Source organism: Cololabis saira, chromosome 10 (assembly GCF_033807715.1).
Source record: "Cololabis saira isolate AMF1-May2022 chromosome 10, fColSai1.1, whole genome shotgun sequence".
Classification (NCBI taxonomy): domain Eukaryota; kingdom Metazoa; phylum Chordata; class Actinopteri; order Beloniformes; family Belonidae; genus Cololabis; species Cololabis saira.
In genome coordinates this window covers 4630676-4650064 of record NC_084596.1, presented here as the reverse complement: position 1 = coordinate 4650064, position 19389 = coordinate 4630676, and the positions used below count along the sequence as shown (strand labels likewise).

Genomic DNA, 19389 nt, shown 5'->3' with positions numbered 1-19389 from the left:
TGTATTATACATTTGAATATATCTAGTTTACATATGAATTATGTATTAATTGTCTCCAGATTTAGTAATTGTGAATGTTAAATATAATATTAAGATAAAGAAATATTATTTTAAATGCAAGTTCATTTTGAAACCATGCATTGTGCAAACTTAATGAAGTTGATATTGACCTACTTTTAATAAAACACACCATAATGACAAAGCACCACTTTCCACCAAGATTTCCTTATTTGAATATTATATTAAGCATTGAGCACAAGCATTTTAGTCCATAGTAGCCAGTTCTAAAAATATTATTTTAAAAAAAAAAAAAAAAAAAAAAAAAAAAAAAAAATCAACAAACACCCCCTTTTTTGAAATATGACCAGGGGCCACATAAAAGCTCCTGGCGGGCCGCATGTGGCCCGCGGGCCGCCAATTGAATATCCCTGCCCTAGTGGGGTCCGTGGCACCTTTTCTTTCTTTTTCCAAAAATTTGAGAAGCACTCTTGCTGCCACAGGGGTGCTGTGACCCGGACTCGAACCAGGGTTGCTGCAGCGACAACGCAGAGTACTCACCACTACACGATCACAGCTTGAAAGGGTACTTGTACCCAGCTTTAGATATGTGCTCGGTTTCCGCAGTTATGTCAGTGAACACAGTGTGAGGTTGGAAGAAGAGTTTACGGAGGTGTGCCGCCCCTGTCGACAGGTAAGGGCATTTGCTTCAAATGAGATATGAGGAAGGAAGAGAATGAATAAAAGAGGTCCCATGAAAGACAAACATAATGCATGAGCCGGGGCAGCTTTGGAAACATTATGGAAGACGGCCTATCCTGCGGCACCTTTGAAGTGTACATTTCCGGGCATACACAGAGACAAATGAAAGAATGGCAGCAACAAATCGTACATTGGAAGGTTTTTTCCATCTTGCCAATGAGTTCAAAAACCACTGCCAGCCTGCGATTTAGCTCTCCCAGTGTTAGAGTCTAAGTGTTGGTCGCAGAGCTTATCCCCTCAGCCACGTCGGGCAGCTGTCGATGACTCTTTAGAGGAAAATTTGGTTTAGCTACCCTCCGGTTATTACAAAAATAAGGAGAGAATAGAAGTTCTCCAATAGAATGACAAAACAGAGAGCATCCACATTCACTAAGAGCAGGAGTACTTTCGACAAAGTACTCTGCTATAATTAAGCAAGCATGTGAGAAATACTGCCAGAACCAGCAGTGAGAGATATGTGATATTTCAGGCATCTCAAGACATTTGAGTTTAAAGGCTCTGCTGGGATTTGAACCCAGGATGTCCTGTTTACTAGACAGGTGCTTTGACCAACTAAGCCACAGAACCTCCATCTGCAATCCAGAAGGTGAACTCTACACTCTGAAGTTGAAAATCTCTCATCTTGGAGCATTTGGAGCAATCCAGGATTTCCTTTGGCCATTGAGTACTTTCTATAACAAAATTTAACACATGTCATCATTAGTATAGTGGACAGTATCTCTGCCTGTCACGCAAAAGACTGGGGTTAGATTCCCCGACGGGGGAGTGTATCTGTTTTGGATATGCATGACTGATACATATGAACAATGGTCAATAAGATAAAAATGACTCTTCCACACACCATAGGCAGTTGTGGTTTTCCTGCTAAATGCTCTCATAATGCCAAGTGGATGAGAGTAGGTGACATCATCACCAGGTAGTTGGCTTCTAACTGCACCAACTCCTAAAAAATGGACACGTCTGAAATAGCAAATTCGTGAGCATCTACAATTGTGTAAAACTAGAAAATACAAATCACAAGTTTAGTCACATGTTGTCCTTCAACTGTCTGGGTGTCCAGAGGAGTCCAGACAGAAAACTGGTTTACTCTGAAACACTGATGAAACCTCACATTACAGACACTTTTAGATGATTGTTTTTGACCAGGTGGCAGAGGTCCTGCTGCATGGGAGGATAGAGAGACCGGGGTAGAGAAACCTTCCCCGTAGTTAAACAGCGCGTGACCCAGTCACCACGTGACTTGGTCAGCCATCTTTTCCTTTGTCTCAGCCCATCACATGTAAGGTAGATCCACGTGACGTTATCTCACCATTTTGTTTGGTTGTGAAATGTTCCGCCATTTTGTTAGGCTCACGTGGCGTTGTTTCGCCATTTTACTTTTGGTCTAAGTAACGTTGTCTGCCATTTTCCCTTTGGTTCACGTGATGTGACGTGGTCCGCCATCTTGGCTATATGTCCACATGACGTGACGTGAGCCACACACACACACACACACACACACACACACACACACACACACACACACACACACACACACACACACACACACACACACACACACACACACACACACACACACACACACACACACCTCGGGGCCTCGGGACCTGGGACGGTTACTGCTTGTGTTTCTGCCGGTTCCATGCCTGTTTCGTGTCTGTTCTGTTTTTTTTTTCAGATCTCCAGTGCTCGACATGCGCCCCCCCCCCAAAAAAAAACTGGGTTTGTATGTGTATATATATGTATGTGTATGCGTATGTATGCATATATATATGTAAATATATTAATGAGATAAATATATTAACAATGCACATATATATGCCTTAGGTACTTACCAGCATGGTATTAACCATTAATATGTGTGCAGACAAGTAAGGCAAGGCAAGGCAAGGCAAATTTATTTGTATAGCACAATTCAACACAAGGTAATTCAAAGTGCTTTACATTGACATTAAAAGTGGCAAGGCATAATTAGACAGTAAATAATTTGACATAATTAGACAGTAAATAACAAATATGATTGAATAAGATGATAAGAAAAGAAGTAAAATTAAAGCTGCAAGCAGCGATGAACGGGCCCTCGCACTCACGGCCACCGTCCCCCATAAGCATATCAGAAATGACACCACCCACGACTTCCTATGTCAAACCATTCAAAAGTTATAGCAGAAAAAAGGGACGACCAATCAGAAGAAGGGGCGGGGCTAATTCAGCCCAATAAAGGTCAAGGACTCAATACCGAGTCCCATGACACCACCCACGACTCTCTATGTCAAAACATTCAAATGTTATAGCAGGAAATAGGGACAACCAATCAGAAGAAGGGGCGGGGCTAATTTTCACCAATTATGGTCAAGGACTCAATACCGAGTCCCATGACACCACCCACGACTCTCTATGTCAAACCTTTCAAAAGTTATGGCAGAGAAAAGTATTCTAGGGGGCGCTGTTGAGCCGTTAGGCCACACCCATTAATGCAAACCATGAAATTAATCGCCAGGCCTGGCTTGCATGCAAAATTTGGTGACTTTTGGAGAACTATCAAATATGGACCAATCAGATGAAGGGGAGGCGCGCGTTTTGGCGTCTAGCGTCGCCACAGTAACACTTTTGAAAGAGAAAAGTAATGCCGGTAGTCGCAGGATGGAGACGCACATTTTGATGTATAACACATCTGGGTGCACGTTATGGTTCGGGCCGTATTAATTGCCGAAGGAATGGCATAAATTGCGCCAAAATTACACAATTAATTCAAAATGGCTGACTTCCTGTTCGGTTTCGGTCATGGCGCCAAGAGACTTTTCTTTAAGTTGCGACATGATACAGGTGTGTACCGATTTTCGTGCATGTACGTCAAACCGTATTGTGGGGCTTGAGGCACAAAGTTTTCCGGGGGGCGCTGTTGAGCCATTTTGCCACGCCCATTCATACAAACCATGAAATATCAAATTTATCGCCAGGCCTGCCTTGCATGCAAAATTTGGTGACTTTTGGGGAACTATAAAAATATGGACCAATCAGATGAAGGGGGGCGCGGTTTTTGGCGTCTAGCGTCGACACGGTAACACTTTTGAAAGAGAAAAGTAATGCGGGTAGTTGCAGGATGGAGACGCACATTTTGATGTATAACACATCTGGGTTCACGATACGGTTCGGGCCGTATTAATTCTCGAAGGAATGGCATATATTGCTCCAAAATTACGCGATTAATTCAGAATGTTCAAAATGGCCGACTTCCTGTTTGGTTTCGGCCATGGAGCCAAGAGACTTTTCTTTAAGTTGCGACATGATACAGGTGTGTACCGATTTTCGTTCATGTACGTCAAACCGTATTATGGGGCTTGAGGCGCAAAGTTTTTTCTGTCTGAACCAACCAGATGAAGGGTGGGCGCGCTTTTTGGCGTCTAGCGTCGCCAAGGTAACGCTTTTGAAAGAGAAAAGTAATGCATGTTGTCGCAGGATGGAGACGCATATTTTGATGTATAACACACTTGGGGGCACGTTACGGTTCGGGCCGTATTAACTGCCGAAGGAATGGCATAAATTGCGCCAAAGTGACACGATTAATTCAAAATGGCTGACTTCCTGTTTGGTTTCGACCATGTCGCCAAGAGACTTTTCTTTAAGTTGTGTACTGATACAGGTCTGTAGCGATTTTCGTGCATGTACGTCAAACCGTATTGTGGGGCTTGAGTCACAAAGTTTTCCGGGGGGCGCTGTTGAGCCATTTCGCCACGCCCATTAATGTAAACCATTAAATATCAAATTTTTCGCCAGGCCTGACTTGCATGCAAAATTTGGTGACTTTTTGGGCATGTTTAGGGGGGCAAAAAGGCCTTCCTTTCGTCAGAAGAAAGAAAGAAAGAAAGAAAGAAAAAAGAAAAATTCCTACAGATACAATAGGGCCTTCGCACTGAAGGTGCTCGGGCCCTAATAATAAAAAGCACGAGCTGTTAAAAATAAGGGCAGTAGAGTACAGCAGGTAAGTTTAATTTAGGGGTACGCTTGAGTAAACAGTAATGTTTTTAGGCCTGATTTAAAGGATCTACAGTTGGAGCAGACCTCAGGTCTACAGGAAGTTTGTTCCACCGGTGAGGAGCAGAATAACTGAACGCTGCCTCACCTTGCTTGGTTCTGGTTCTTGGGACACACAACAAACCAGATCCAGAAGACCTAAGGGGTCTGGGAGCTTCATAGGGAACTAACAGATCAACCATGTATGTTGGTCCAAGACCATTCAGTGCTTTGTAGACCAGCAGTAAGATTTTAAACTCTATCCTTTGACTCACTGGAAGCCAGTGTAGTGATTTCATGACCGGTGTAAATAAAAAAACAAAAACAAAAAAAAAAAAAAAGTACAGACCCTGGAAATTTAACATAGATGCAGACACACTGTCCCGTGTTCCACTTGATATTAGCGACCTCACGTCAGTGTGCACAGAAGAGTTATTTCAGGAGGTGGTAAGCGCGGCTTGGGAGGGAACACGAGTAGCCCAGCAGAAAGAAGTCGCTAGGGTGGCTGTCCTTTTGGTTCCTCTCAGGACGTTGTGTTGCAGCCAGGCTGCAACACAACTTGGGGGTTGGACATTCTCGAACATCCCCATACCACCCCAAAGGAAACCCCGCAGAACGCTTTAACCGAACTTTGCTGCAGATGTTGCGTACCCTGACAGACAAAGAAAAGATGGCAGAAAAAATGGCAGAAAAGAATGACAGAAGCCTACCAGGTGGCTAAACAAAAATAGCCTCTCGGCTAGTGCTAAGGGAAAGTTGTACTATGATCAGAAGGTGAGGGGAGTAGTACTGAAACCGGGGGATAGAGTGTTGGTCAGGAACCTAGGAGAGTGTGGCGGACCTGGGAAATTGCGCTCTTACTGGGAGAACAGGATATATTTGGTCAGAGAACAAGCTTCAGATAACCCAGTGTACATCGTCCATCCAGAGGGGAATGGCCAGGGGAGGACTAGAACCTTGCACCGAAACTTGCTCCTGTTGGTCAATGATTTGCCAGTGGAGTGCCCACAACCATTAACTAAGCCAACCTAAAAACCAACGCGCAGACAGGCAGTGACAAAGAGATAGGAAAAGCGGAGACCTCTGATTCAGATGATAACTCAGGTAATGGGTATTGGCTAAGAATACCACAAACCTGGATTGAACCCAGAACAGCAGTTACTCCTGAAAAGCTAGCGGTTAGCCAGAGCAGGGGAGAACCAGTAAGGCAAACGCGGATCCAGTCCGACGGAAGACGTGTTCAGGGTTTGGGAGGTCATGATGAGTCTGGGCGACGATTGCCAGTAATGGGGACCGCAGACACTGTTGAGGACCTGCCAGGTATGGCTGGGCTCCACGGGGAAGGTCAAGTTGGGAAAGAGGGTCAGAAGGAAGAGACTGATGTGGTGGTGGAGGAGACAGGTGAAGATGAGTGGCAATTGGGGAATGAAGTTGGGACTCACAAAGATGCCTTAGAGAGCAGTGACAGTCCAGCAGCCCTGAACCTACCTCAGTCAGATGTCGAGTCTGAATCCCCTCAGTGCGGATGTAGTGAGGAGCAGAGGAGCAGAAGAGTCTGTTATCTGAGGAGCAGATAACAGACTCTCAGTCCAGTCCACCAACCTCACTGAGGCGGTCCACTCGACAGAGGCGGCCAGGCCAAATGCTTACCTACTCATCCCTAGGTCATCCTACGTACCAGTCAAGGCCCATGGTGAATGCAGTGGATACTTGCTCAGTACCTTCTACTAACCTGTGGTGTTCACAGTCATACTTACCGTTGGTCCAAGGTCCACCTTTGGTCCAGTTTCCATATTCACTGTTTCTTTATCCCATATGCATTTGTTAGAAGGGAATAGCTGTAATCAAGTACAACTGACATAAGTGACGAACCAAACATTCCTAAGTACGTTTGGGAGTTTTGATTTTATTTGAGAGTTTTGAGTACTACCTGTTGAAGACAGTGATTTTGTGTTAAGGGGAATTTTGATGTCTAATAACCGTTGTGAAGGAGAACGTTTTATACTGGGAAGCAGTGGGGCGGAACGGTGTGGTCGCTCCAGAGGTTCCGGGGTTCGGTAAAGGAGGTGCACCTGCCTCGGTCACTTCAGAAATGAAATCATGCTTTAATTGCTCCACACTCCACCTGCTTTTTACAGGTAAACATATCTGTCACCACAGTCCTCACCATTGGGACCCGTAACATATGTGCCGATACTTTTTTGACCGATGTTTTGAAAATGACGTGATCGGGCCCGATCGATCGGGACTACACTAGTTCTGTCTGATGTGGTGGTTAGTGATACTGGAGGTCCTCAGGGGGCCATTCTTTCTCAGTTTCTGTACACCTTATACATCACTGACTTCCAGTACAACAGTGATTCATGCCACCCACAGAAACCCTGGGATGATGGCTGTTGCCGGGTGTATACGTGGGGGAGAGGAGGGGGAGTACAGGGAACTGGTGGACAGATTCGTGGATTGGACCAAACCGAACCACCTGAGGCTAAATGTGATCACTGTTTAACTTACAGTAACTGTTTATGAGGAAGTGAAACTCGATGGAAACCACCAGAGAAGGAACACGAGGAGAGGTGGTGTGATAACTCACCTGAAGATTCCAGAAAATGTTTGTTTGTTCAACAAACTGTAACAGATGGAGGTCATGTGGTCCATCATGAATTCATCCTGACCTGATCATCATCATAAAACTCCACCTTCGTTAGTGTCACAGAGAGAAACAATATAAAAGCTGATGGTTCGCTCAAAGCTGCATCACAGGATCCAGTACCCTTGGATGCTGGACCACCACAAAGGTTCCTGGAACCAGATATCAGCAGGAGAACAGGATGATGATGGTAGGTCTGCTTCTTTATCTCACACAGACCAGGATGGTTGTGGCTAGAAATAAAAAAAAACCTACAAAAGAAGTGAACTGATCGGCTTCAGATTTGTTTCTTCCTTTAGCGGGCTGGTCTGCAGGACGCTCCCCCTTGTGATCCAGGTCCTGATCCAGGTTTCTTCCCTCTTAAAGGGGAGTTTTTATCTGTTGTTGATTATGTAATAATTGATCGGGGTCATGTTCTGGTCTCTAGAAAGATCTTGGAGACAACTTGTATCGTAATAGACGCTATATAGATAAAACTGAATTTGTTCTTCACGCCTTTTAAAATATCAACAAAGTTTAACCTGTGCAAAAGAAGGATAAAAGTGCAGGTATATGGCAAGAAGATATATATCCACTATATAACTATATAACAATCAACTATATAAGTATATAACAATCAACTGTCAGGACAGGCTTATACACAGGACACAGATGCAAGGTATCAGAGTCTTTAATAGAAATTCTGGTTTAATCCCAAGGCTGAGAAAAAAAAGCAGGCTATGAAATATTTTCTATGACGTACTTCTTCAGGAAGTTCAGGGTTAATCAATACCAAAACTCAAAATCACTCCACATAGAGGAAACAAAAGGCTAGGCAAAAATTAACTAGAAAGTTCCACTAGGATATAATACAACAAAAAATCTCTCTGTAACTGTGGCAACAACTGTGATCCAAAACTGTGAAGACGGCTGGGGTGAACGCACATGAACAAAGACGAACACACTGGCACAAGACAAGGGGAGACACAGACTACATGAACACATGAGGGTAATGGGGAGGAGGTGAACACAATCAGGAATCAGGGAGGGCAATCAGACCGGTGACACATGAGGAAGAGCAAGTGACCTGAAACGAGAGGAGAGTTACTTCTTTCAAAATTAAACACGAATGACAAGACAAAAAGGCCCAAGGCAAGACAACCCCTCCACTGTGTGACATCAACTATATAACTATATAAGAATGAACTATATAACTATATAAGAATCAACTATATGTAAGGGATAATGCCCGATGAGGTGTCCATTAACATTAAAATATGGACGACGTGGAGACGTGAACCGTCCTCCGCTTTGCATCGGACAGTTTGCCTCCGCGAAGTCCATATATTTATGATAATGTACACCTCGAAGGGCATTATCCCACTTATACCAAGGTCACTTACCAAAAAACATAAATATTAAATCAGTTATTCATGCTTAAAGTGTTTTCAGTTGAAATCATTTGTTTTATAACAAGCCACAGCTGAGCGACTGAGCGACTATTGAATCTCTCGTCTGCAGCCGCTTGTTCGTTTAAAGTTTGTGGCTTGCGATCCTCGCCCCTGCTTGCCAGAGCTTTGGGAAATGAGAAAATGTTGCTCCATATTCGTCACTCCTCCTGTACTGATGGAGCGCCGTAAGCCTGCAGGCTGCTCTCATAGCGATGACCCGTCACCGACATGATCTGGCCAGTTTCCAGCCCAGCATCAGAGAGACGACTACAGCTGTGCTCCAGAGGCTACGTCACCTCCTTGTGCCGTTTCTCCGGTTTCTTTCATTTTCTTACCTCTTCTGCATCCCAGTCATCAAAATAGTTAAATTCACCAAATAAATTAAAATAAATTACAAAATCACTCATGTCGCCTCCCTGCGGTAGCCGGTTCTTCTTTTCTGAATCTCCGTTGCCGTGGTTACCACCAGGCAGTTGATTCACCGCAATGATATTAAAGTTATCAGGCAATTTGACCAAACTTGTTTTTCCAAGTGTAGGTTATAAGTTCTAACCTACACCTGGCAGCCAATCAGAATCGAGTATTCACACAGTCCGTGGTATAAAACTATATAAGAATCAACTATATAACTATATAACAACCAACTATATAACTACATAAGAGTCAACTTTATAAATTATATAACAATCAACTATATAACAATCAACTTTTATCTATATAACAACCAACTATATAACTATATAATAACCAACTATATAATTATATAACAATCAACTTTATAACTCCATCTGATACTTCACTACCCACAGTTCCACAGGTGAGGGGGGAACATAGATCTCAGTCAACAGCGTCTCAGGTGTCTCTTCACTACAGCAGAACACAGTCCACATGACTACAGATGCTGATCCACCTGTAGCTTTCACCTCCCAATAGTTTATTTCTTTGTTCCTCACAGCTGCCAGTGTTGTTGCTGCTGCCTCTGTTGTCTGTCAGTCTCCCGGACACCATGCTGGGTGCCATCCAGGAAGAGGGTGAGAAAAAAGTGGGATTATGAATGTATTTGCTTTTACATCTCCTCTGACTGACACGTGTGATTGTGCTGGTCTGTCTAGAGGTATTTGATGATCCACGCTGAGATCTGATATCAGCAGGACTCAAACTTTCCTCAACCTTTGCTCTGTTTTTACACTTTTATTTTGTATTGTTTTGCTTGATAGTTTTGTTTCTTTTCATTGTTGTTTTGGGATTTTGACTGGTTTTAGCCTGGACAGCACTTTGGTCAACTCAGATTGTTGTAGAAATAATGGATGAAAGAGTGAAGGTAGGCAGGAGCCACTTGGGTGATTGTTTAGTAGCCAGAAGCAGAGCTTTGAACTTGATCCTGCAACTGGAAGCTAGTGCAGAAGATTAGCAACATGAGCTCTCTTGGGTTGGTTGAAAATCAGACATAATGCTGCATTGTGGGTAATCTACAGAGGTTTAACTGAGCAGCAGGGAGGCCGAACAACAAGGAATTACAGTAGTCAATAAGTGATATGACCAGAGCCTGAACCAAGAGCTGTGTCGTATGTTCTGTCAGGTAGGGTCTGATTTTCCTGATGATGTAAAGAGCGAATCGGCAAGACCAGGAAACCGAGGCAACATGGTCATTAAAGGTCAGGTGGCTGTCTAACATGACACCGAGATTCCTGGCAGAAGATGTGGGCACAAGTGTGGTGGAACCTAGCTGCTTATCTGAGGAGGCAAGGAATGACTGGCTGGACAGACAATAAACTCAGTTTTGGACAGATTTAGCTGAAGTTGACGGTCCTTCATCCATAAAGAGACATCAGAAAGTGTTGCCAGGTGGGAAGGAAAGGAAGAGCTGGGTGTCATCAGCATAGCAGCGGTAGGAGAACCCATGAGAGCTGATGATTTCCCCTAGTGAGATGGTGTGAAAAGTGAAGAAAAGAGGATATTGAAATAATTGGACTATCACCCTGAGAGTGGATACTCTCCTGTACATATTTGTAAATAGTGTTTTTTGTTGGTTTGCACTGATGAGCACAAGTTTGAAAGCAGGGACAGAATAAACCCACCACCAACAAATCGGCTTGCCATCATTTTTATGGCACAACAGGAACCCCGTCACAGATACCCTTCGGATGGATGTGTATTTTTGTAATTGAATGTGTTTAACGCTTTGATTACAGCATGTGCATCTTTTTGCATGTGTCTTCCAGACTCGTCTGTGAACAGAGATCTGACAGAACCAGCTGCTGAAATAAAAGCTGATGTACTGGCGATGACTCTCCATCATCTTCTGTCGACACGTCGGTCCAGACAGAAACGGCAGGCGAGTCGCCTGACCTCCACCTTCGACTTCAACAGCAACCTGAAATGGAAGGAGTGGACCGGTTCTCTTCCAAATGGAGTGGTCTCAATTGAGAACAGCTATGCCAGACGCACTGACTTTGTCTGCAAACACAAGTGTCATGCCGGCTTCTACAACGCTGACATGGGTTCTTACTGCAACTACCCTCAAGATGGGAAAGAGCAACGCTCATCCTCCTTTGAGATTCTTGTGAATGAAGACAACTTTGAAGTCATTGAGTGGAAGTCAGCTTCATATGGTTTAGTGCCAGAATTTTCAGTCAGAACCTGCTCCACTGAGGATATCTATGTAGGTAAGAACAAGTATGGTCTCGGGATGGTAGACAAGAGAATCAGAGCTTTTCTTCTTCCTTGGATAGGTTCTGTATATCAATATACAGACTACGAGGTCCTAACCATTACCCAGGAGTTTGAGAGCCAGCACATCTTTGAAGTCAAGTACCAGACCAACAATTCTGAAATATTTCATTATCCTCCGGAGAACATGCATACCTCCACCATCATCAACAACGAATGCAGGCCAGTCACTGAGACAGTGACTATCTCGAAGTCGACCACAGAAGAGAGAAGGTGGGACATCAACGGCTCCTTTGGGTTTGGAGTCAGGTCCACCTTCACAGGAGGACTGCCCAAGATTTTCTCCAGCAAAGTTGAAGTCAGTGCTGACATGACGTTCCAGTTCTCCAGAGGACAGACCATAAAAGACGAGTCCTCCAACACCATTTCTACAACACTCACCACCCCAGCAAACCACCACTGCAGAGTCCAGATGCTGGGTGTTATGTACAAGAGCAACATCCCTTTCACCGCACGAGTGAATCGTTACTACAGAGACAGGGAAACCAAATCCACAGTCGTCTCTGGGATGTTTCACAGCAACAAGATTGGAGATATCCAGGCTGTAGTGGACCGGTGCGAACCTGTAGCTGACACCAGACCTTGCTCTGCTGGGAGGTTCCCAGAGTCAGGCCGAGACACAAAGCAGGACTCAGATGGAGAAAAGAGATAACAAAAGGCTTTTATTGAATTCACCGGAGACCTCGGACTGAGTGACAAACAAATGGCTATGAACAAAACTAGACACTATACTTTGACTATAAAGAGAACAATAAACACTCCAAGAGGAGGGAAACATAACTAATAAAAAGAAACAAATAAACACAAAACGTTCCATATGGAGGCAAAACCTGTCTATATAAAATAATTTGGTTGCAAACACAAATTACTCTTTAACGAGGAATAAACAAAGGGCTATGAATCTAAGCTAGGGTATAAGTTAACAGACAAAAAAAACACTCGTCACGAGGAACCAACGGCTTACTATGGCGGTTACTATGGTGATTACTATGGTGGTTACTATGGTGATTACTATGGCGATTACTATGACGGTTACTATGGCGATTACTATGGCGATTACTATGGCAATTACTATGTTGATTACTATGGAGAATACTATGTTGATTACTATGTTGATTACTATGTTGGTTACTATGGCGATTACTATGTTGATTACTATGTTGATTACTATGGCGATTACTATGTTGATTACTATGTTGATTACTATGTTGATTACTATGGCGATTATTATGTTGATTACTATGTTGATTACTATGTTGATTACTATGTTGATTACTATGGCGATTATTATGTTGATTACTATGTTGATTACTATGTTGATTACTATGGCAATTACTATGGCGATTACTATGTTGATTACTATGTTGATTACTATGTTGGTTACTATGGCGATTACTATGTTGATTACTATGTTGATTACTATGTTGATTACTATGTTGATTACTATGGCGGTTACTATGGCGATTACTATGGCGGTTACAATGGCGGTTACTATGGCGATTACTATGGCGATTACTATGGCGATTACTATGGCGATTACTATGGCGATTACTATGGCGATTACTATGGCGATTACTATGGCTATGGACATGGATCAAAGCTCTGGTGCCACATGAGGAAGGGCAGGTGACCTGAAGCGAGAGGAGAATTACTTTTCAAAATAAAACAGGAAATGACAGGACAAAACAAACCCAGGACAAGACAACCTCACCACGGTGTGACACCCAGAGTCTCATTAAAACATTTAAATCTAAATCAATTTGATCAGGGTTCACATGAGACCCAAACAGGAAGTTTATACGATGTGTGCTAAAATTCCCTCATATATATATTTTCTTTTTTTTCTTTTCCCTGCCGAGAACAAAACCTACTTTCACCAATATGTAAAGAAGTACTTTGTCCTGTGGAACTGTCAATGAATTTCAGTTTTTTTAATTAGTTATTACTGGGGGGTGGGGGGGCCTGTGGCCTTCGTGGCGCTCAAACCCGGAGACTGTGTTGGGGGGCTGATAGGAGGGGAGCTGGAGCCGGGGAAGGCGTTGAGATGAGGGGGGTGTGGTTATCAGCAAGTGAGTGTGTGTGAGCGGTAAGTCTTTGAACTTTGCCTCAGGTGTCCTGAGGGGAAGGGAGGTTAGTGGGGGCAGAATATCTTGTTTTTCATTCCTCCAGGGAGATTGTGACTGGAGCGGCCTGCCAAGCCGCCCTGTCAAGGTCAGATTGTAGAATCAACAATTGTATTTTGGACAGACAGATTCCAGTAATTTTACATCTGCCTTAAGTCTCTGGTTCATAAATTGGTAACTCCAATTAGACAAATTTGTGGTCAATTCCAATGCCAAGCTGAGCTTCCAATTTCTCCAAGGTCTTTTCCATCTTGCCAATTAGTTCAAAAACCGCAGCTAGCTTGCGATTTAGCTCCCCCAACATTAAAGTCTGAGTGTTGGTCGCACAGCTTATCCTTCTAGCCATGTCAGGCAGCTTTGAGAGGGCCAGAACAGCTGTCAACGACTTACGTTAGTTAAAGGTATAGTCTTTAATGTTGGACCTAGCAAGATTTGAAAGTGGCACCTCCTCTAAGCCCCACCCCCTCCTCCCCCTCCTGTCAGCGCTCCCACAAACTTTGGGGAACGCGCATTTGCAGGAGTCGAATCGTGCGTCCTTGCCCACCCAATCAAAGTTATGGGGATTATTTTTTTATAATTTAATTTTTTTGTAAATCTAAAAATATATTACAGAATATCTGTACCGTTTCTGATTGGGTCGGCACTGCGCATCATTTTTAGACACAACAATGAACGCATACCGCAGAAGTTGTGTCTCGGAGGAGGGACCCGACGTCCCAGCAAAATGAGCACAACAGAGAAGTTCAGAACAGCAGACAGAGCACACACTGAAGGCTGATTTATGGTTCCGCGTTACACCAACGCAGAATGGTGCGTGTCGCCGCGTACCCTACACCGTAGGCTACGGCGTACCCTACGGCGTAGCCGTGGCAACAGAGCCTGCACGGCACCGCAGCGCACCGCCACACGCACAGGCGCTCTCCGCCCTCGCCGGGATGGAGACACCTCCATCCCCACGGACCCCCATACTGGGGAGGTGGTATTTTTGGCTGCGTTTTCTCGTTTTCTGCGTCATTCTTCAGCAAACGTGACTCGAGTGTGTGAAGTTTTCCAACAAGATTTTTGACGTGACAAGTGCACACATGGGACAGAGGGGGGCGTGGGCGGGGCTTAAAATGAAGGCATCTGATTGGTTCTTTTCCCCCTTCCAATCCTACACAGGATTTTACAGGATTAAAGCTGTCAGAGAGGTCGGATTTTTTTCTTTCCTTTTTCTGAACACATTATTCACTGGCTACTCTCAGGATGGAAGGACCATTTCACCCAGTATAACAATAAATGTTTTTGAATATGATTACAGACTATACCTTTAATTAGTCGATATGCCAGGAAACCGCCAACTCCAAAAAGCAGAAATCCTTTTATAATTAATCCAATTATTTAGGCATCTACATAATAACATCCTCGACCGACAGAATGGACAGACACATGATCCTCCAGTGCTTCCAGGAGTCCATCATGTATCCGGCAAAAAAATGTCCCGTCGGGGCAGGAGGGCTCCCTTGTCCCTTGACTTCTCGTCGGAAAAATTTGGTCAATTGTGCTGAGAGACCAGTTAACCAATTCCATGATTGTAGAGAGTTTTGGAGGATGTGAAAAAGAGAGGCTCTAAGACAAGACAAAAGCAGCAGCAGGGCAGATAGGGAGGGAGAGGGAGCAGAAAAGCGTCCGCCTTCACCGAGAGCCGGAAGAAGAAAAAAAATATTTAATGCTTATTTTCTTAACTCTTTCTTTCACCCGTTCCCACCGTGGACCCGTATGTAACCCTGCTAAAAAGAGTTGAGTGAATCTTGTTACCTGTGGACACGCCCACTACCTCACTGACTAGACACTCCCACTGGAAACGCCCTTTGAACCCTGAGCCAATGGATGCAGCTCCACCTGCACCATCCTCCACTCTCAACCAATCAGCAGCTCCACCTGCACCATCCTCCACTCTCAACCAATCAGCAGCTCCACCTGCAGCATCCTCCCCTCTCAACCAATCAGCAGCTCCACCTGCACCATCCTCCACTCTCAACCAATCAGCAGCTCCACCTGCACCATCCTCCACTCTCAACCAATCAGCAGCTCCACCTGCACCATCCTCCCCTCTCAACCAATCAGCAGCTCCACCTGCACCATCCTCCACTCTCAACCAATCAGCAGCTCCACCTGCACCATCCTCCACTCTCAACCAATCAGCAGCTCCACCTGCACCATCCTCCACTCTCAACCAATCAGCAGCTCCACCTGCACCATCCTCCACTCTCAACCAATCAGCAGCTCCACCTGCACCATCACCAAACATTTTCTCTCAAACCTTAAAGGAAATCTGCAAACCACCTGGACTAGGTGATAATAGGTGATAATCTAGTCCCTGTTTGAAAGGCCTTTGTCTTTGTTTTTTTTTACGATATATGTTGTGTCCTTTTTGTAATTTTTTTTTTAATCATTTTGACAATATACTGCAGTTAAATTCAAACCTTGGTCTCAGTGTTTCATTGTCCTTCATTCAGCTCCTTGAGTCGAGCCTTGCACTTGCCCACACTTGGTTGTAGTCTGATTATATTTGCTACAAACAACTCAAGACTTTGAAGTCTGATTTTTGCTGGAACAGGAATTATAATTCAGTCTTTAATTCTGCCCATGTGTGATCAATTATACCAATTATATTCTAGTCAGTTTTATGACTTTAATGCTTTGCCGTCACTCATGCCACATGGTGGAGAACTCCTCCAATTCTTCTTTACCAAGTGTGTATTTCTTTACGTGGTGTGTCTGACAGTCAGTTACCCCCCCAAGTGTGAACTCAATTAGAACGTCTCTACTTAGTTTGGGAGACTGTAACTCAAGGTTTTGCACATGCTTGGGGACTTTACCATATATATGGTGAACTCGTGAGGATGGATAAATAAAAAAATTGAAAGTTCATTATGACCCTGATGTGAGTTGAACACATAACCTTCTGATCTGGAGTCAGACGCGCTACCATTGCGCCACAGAGCCACAAAACACATATCCAGCAAACAAAAAATCACGGTCACATCATACCTGTCTAGATGTTTTTTATAACATTAAGGGGGAATAGAAATAGAAACTGAATGATGATCAATAACCTGCTGCACAGTTTCTGTAGTTTAGTGGCTATCGTGTTTGTCTCACATGAAAAAGGTCCTTGTCTGGCTGAACTTCTGGATCAGGACGTATCAGTGAACAGAGCATATCATCCACTGGAAGATTTACAGCACGGTTTTGTATTAGAAGAACTTCCTCAATGACAGCTTTTTTAGCAGGAAAAGCGCAAATGCCTATGGTGTGTGGAAGAGGGATTTTTATCTTATTGACCATTGTTCATATGTATCAGTCATGCATATCCAAAACAGGCTTTCTCCCCGTCTGGGAATCAAACCCCGGTCTTCTGCGTGACAGGCAGAGATACTGTCCACTATACTAACGATGACATGTGATAATCTGTGATCAATAGTTCACAACAAAATTGGTCCCGGCAGGTTAGCTGTGAGATAAGTACGGGAACAAACCTCAGACTAATGTTTCTGATTCAAACAAACACACATTTATTTCAGCCAAATGTTCAAGCATGTGACAAGTTGTTGTGGCCGAGTGGTTAAGGCGATGGACTTGAAATCCATTGGGGATTCCCCGCGCAGGTTCAAATCCTGCCAACAACGGTTAATGTTTGAACATGCTAGAAGACTTGCAGTTGTTAACCATAGACTAAAATGTCTTTCAAAACTAATCAGTGGGTTTTTGTGTTATCCCCAGCATGCATTAATAGGTAACATCAGCCTACATTAAGTTAGTTTTACATTTCTTTCCAAGCAGTCGGCCCAGGTTCGGTTCCTGGCTATCGTGACTGTGAACGTCTTTATATCTTACCAAACTTAATAGACGGCCTTCTAATGGCCCGCCTGCTGAATAACAGAAGAGTGGTTCTTCATGATCACACCTCCTAATAAACTGCCTTACAAGGTAAAGTCTACCTCTGAATTGCCTTATATCTGTAAAAACATGAAGAAAAGAGGAAAGAAAACATTCCGACTGTGACCTGAGTATCTCAGCTGGAAGAGCATCAGACTTTTAATCTGAGGGTCCAGGGTTCAAGTCCCTGTTCAGGTGATTATCTGATGACCACAATTCCTGACTGTAAAGACACAACCTGACCATTTTCAAGACTCATCTCAACCTCTCAAATAAAAACAACAAACCTTGGTATCTCAGATTTAGAGCACCAGACCTTGAATCTGAGGGACCTGCATGTTTCCAAACAATAACATCACAACGTTAATAGCAGCAAAGAGGTATTTTGTAGGTGTGTAGTGACGACTTCCTTCACTGTTATTCTATAGCACCAACCCTGGCAACAGTCTGGCACGCAGAGAATAACAGCTACATTCAGACTGATTGTGCTGTTTATTATTATTTCCTGATAAGTTGCCTGTGCCCTGTTTGGATCTTCTCATTTTGATTATTCAATTTGATATGTCATTTTCATTATTATTATAATTATAATTATGAATAACTGTGTAATAAGTGAAGCAGCACTCCCTTTGTTGCACGACACCAGCTAACATCCTCTAGGAACTGATCCAACTCTGATCCAGTCCCTGCTGCTGCTCTGACCTGCTATAACCTCCAAATAAACACTGTTTAAATACAACAACCTGCTTCATTTGTGCTGCGATTGGGTTCACTCCAGACCAGTACAGGTATCAATAATACTAATGATTTTACCGGTAAATGTATCCATAGGTGTGTTGGGCCACAGTCCTACGTGAACATGGGAAGCCTTATTTGAGCTTTAAGGCCCAGGTGTTGTGTCTACGTCGGTGGTGGTAGGTCTCTTTAAAACTCATTCACACATTTTAGAATGACTGAAGTATCAGTTGAATAAACCCACCTTATTTATTTATTCCACCTCACTGTGATATATTTAGTACACAAACCTGTTCCACTACTGTCCTGGCTTTATGTGAAGTAACAGAGCTATGAAGGATGGTAACTTTTATACTTACCATATATGGTTACCTGCCTCCTAAGCGGTGATTGATTTATCTGATTGTTGGACAGTTCACCCAGGGTGCAAAAGTAGCCAGGACGCCTCTGAATTGTGCACGTTACCAAATGTAGCAACAGCGCCCTCTGCTGTTATTCTTCTTCCTTAATCTTATACAAAAACATCTAAACAGGTATGAGACATTTAAAATTGCTGGTTCAAACACTTGTAGAAATGGTCTTCATGGCTGTTGTGCTTCAACATTTGTTGTGTTATTTTCTTGTAATTCTTATTTTATTCATGTAAAAATGTGCTTTATAAAACAGAGCTGATCAGGCAGTTTTCATTCACCATAAAGTTTAAAGATTATTTACATTGAGTGTGGGTGCATTGCCTACAAATTGTTCAACTGGTCCAGATGAAGCTGATATGCTGCACCTGGGCAGCAGAGGGAGGAGCTGAAGGGAGCCTGACTGAGCGTCCTGGGTGTGTTCAAAACACCCACTACATTTGGAAACATTTGCAACGTTGTGGATAACGTTGGCTTTCGGTGGAAGATTCATACTTCACCCTAACCTCTCGGTCACCTCAGAGGAGCAACTCGTGGACCACATGGCCTAATGGACAAGGCGTCTGACTTCGGATCAGAAGATTGAGGGTTCGAGTCCCTCTGTGGTTATAGAGCCTGCA

The 19389-nt window shown here is 43.6% G+C and overlaps 1 protein-coding gene and 5 non-coding genes across 6 annotated transcripts; 4 read left to right on the top strand and 2 right to left on the bottom strand.

Moving 5' to 3' along the window:
• Window positions 1-1252: 1252 nt before the first annotated feature.
• Window positions 1253-1326, bottom strand: trnat-agu (transfer RNA threonine (anticodon AGU)). Its single transcript has one exon. It is a non-coding gene; the product is annotated as a tRNA-Thr (tRNA).
• Window positions 1327-9854: 8528 nt separating this feature from the next.
• LOC133452332 (natterin-3-like) lies at window positions 9855-12604 on the top strand. Its single transcript, XM_061731581.1, has 2 exons — window positions 9855-9881; window positions 11073-12604. The coding sequence occupies exons 1-2, from the start codon at window positions 9857-9859 to the stop codon at window positions 12230-12232; spliced, it is 1185 nt and encodes a 394-aa protein (XP_061587565.1). The 5' UTR covers window positions 9855-9856; the 3' UTR covers window positions 12233-12604.
• A 4015-nt stretch (window positions 12605-16619) lies between these two features.
• Window positions 16620-16691, bottom strand: trnaw-cca (transfer RNA tryptophan (anticodon CCA)). Its single transcript has one exon. It is a non-coding gene; the product is annotated as a tRNA-Trp (tRNA).
• A 601-nt stretch (window positions 16692-17292) lies between these two features.
• On the top strand, window positions 17293-17374 carry trnas-uga (transfer RNA serine (anticodon UGA)). The gene has a single exon. It is a non-coding gene; the product is annotated as a tRNA-Ser (tRNA).
• A 375-nt stretch (window positions 17375-17749) lies between these two features.
• trnak-uuu (transfer RNA lysine (anticodon UUU)) lies at window positions 17750-17822 on the top strand. The gene has a single exon. It is a non-coding gene; the product is annotated as a tRNA-Lys (tRNA).
• A 1483-nt stretch (window positions 17823-19305) lies between these two features.
• Window positions 19306-19378, top strand: trnar-ucg (transfer RNA arginine (anticodon UCG)). The gene has a single exon. It is a non-coding gene; the product is annotated as a tRNA-Arg (tRNA).
• Window positions 19379-19389: the final 11 nt, after the last annotated feature.

Coding starts and splice junctions, on each gene's coding strand:
- LOC133452332 (XM_061731581.1), top strand. CDS start 9,857: ATGCTGGGTGCCATCCAGGAAGAGG. Junction 9,882..11,072: donor GGGTGCCATCCAGGAAGAGG/GTGAGAAAAAAG, acceptor TGTGTCTTCCAG/ACTCGTCTGTGAACAGAGAT.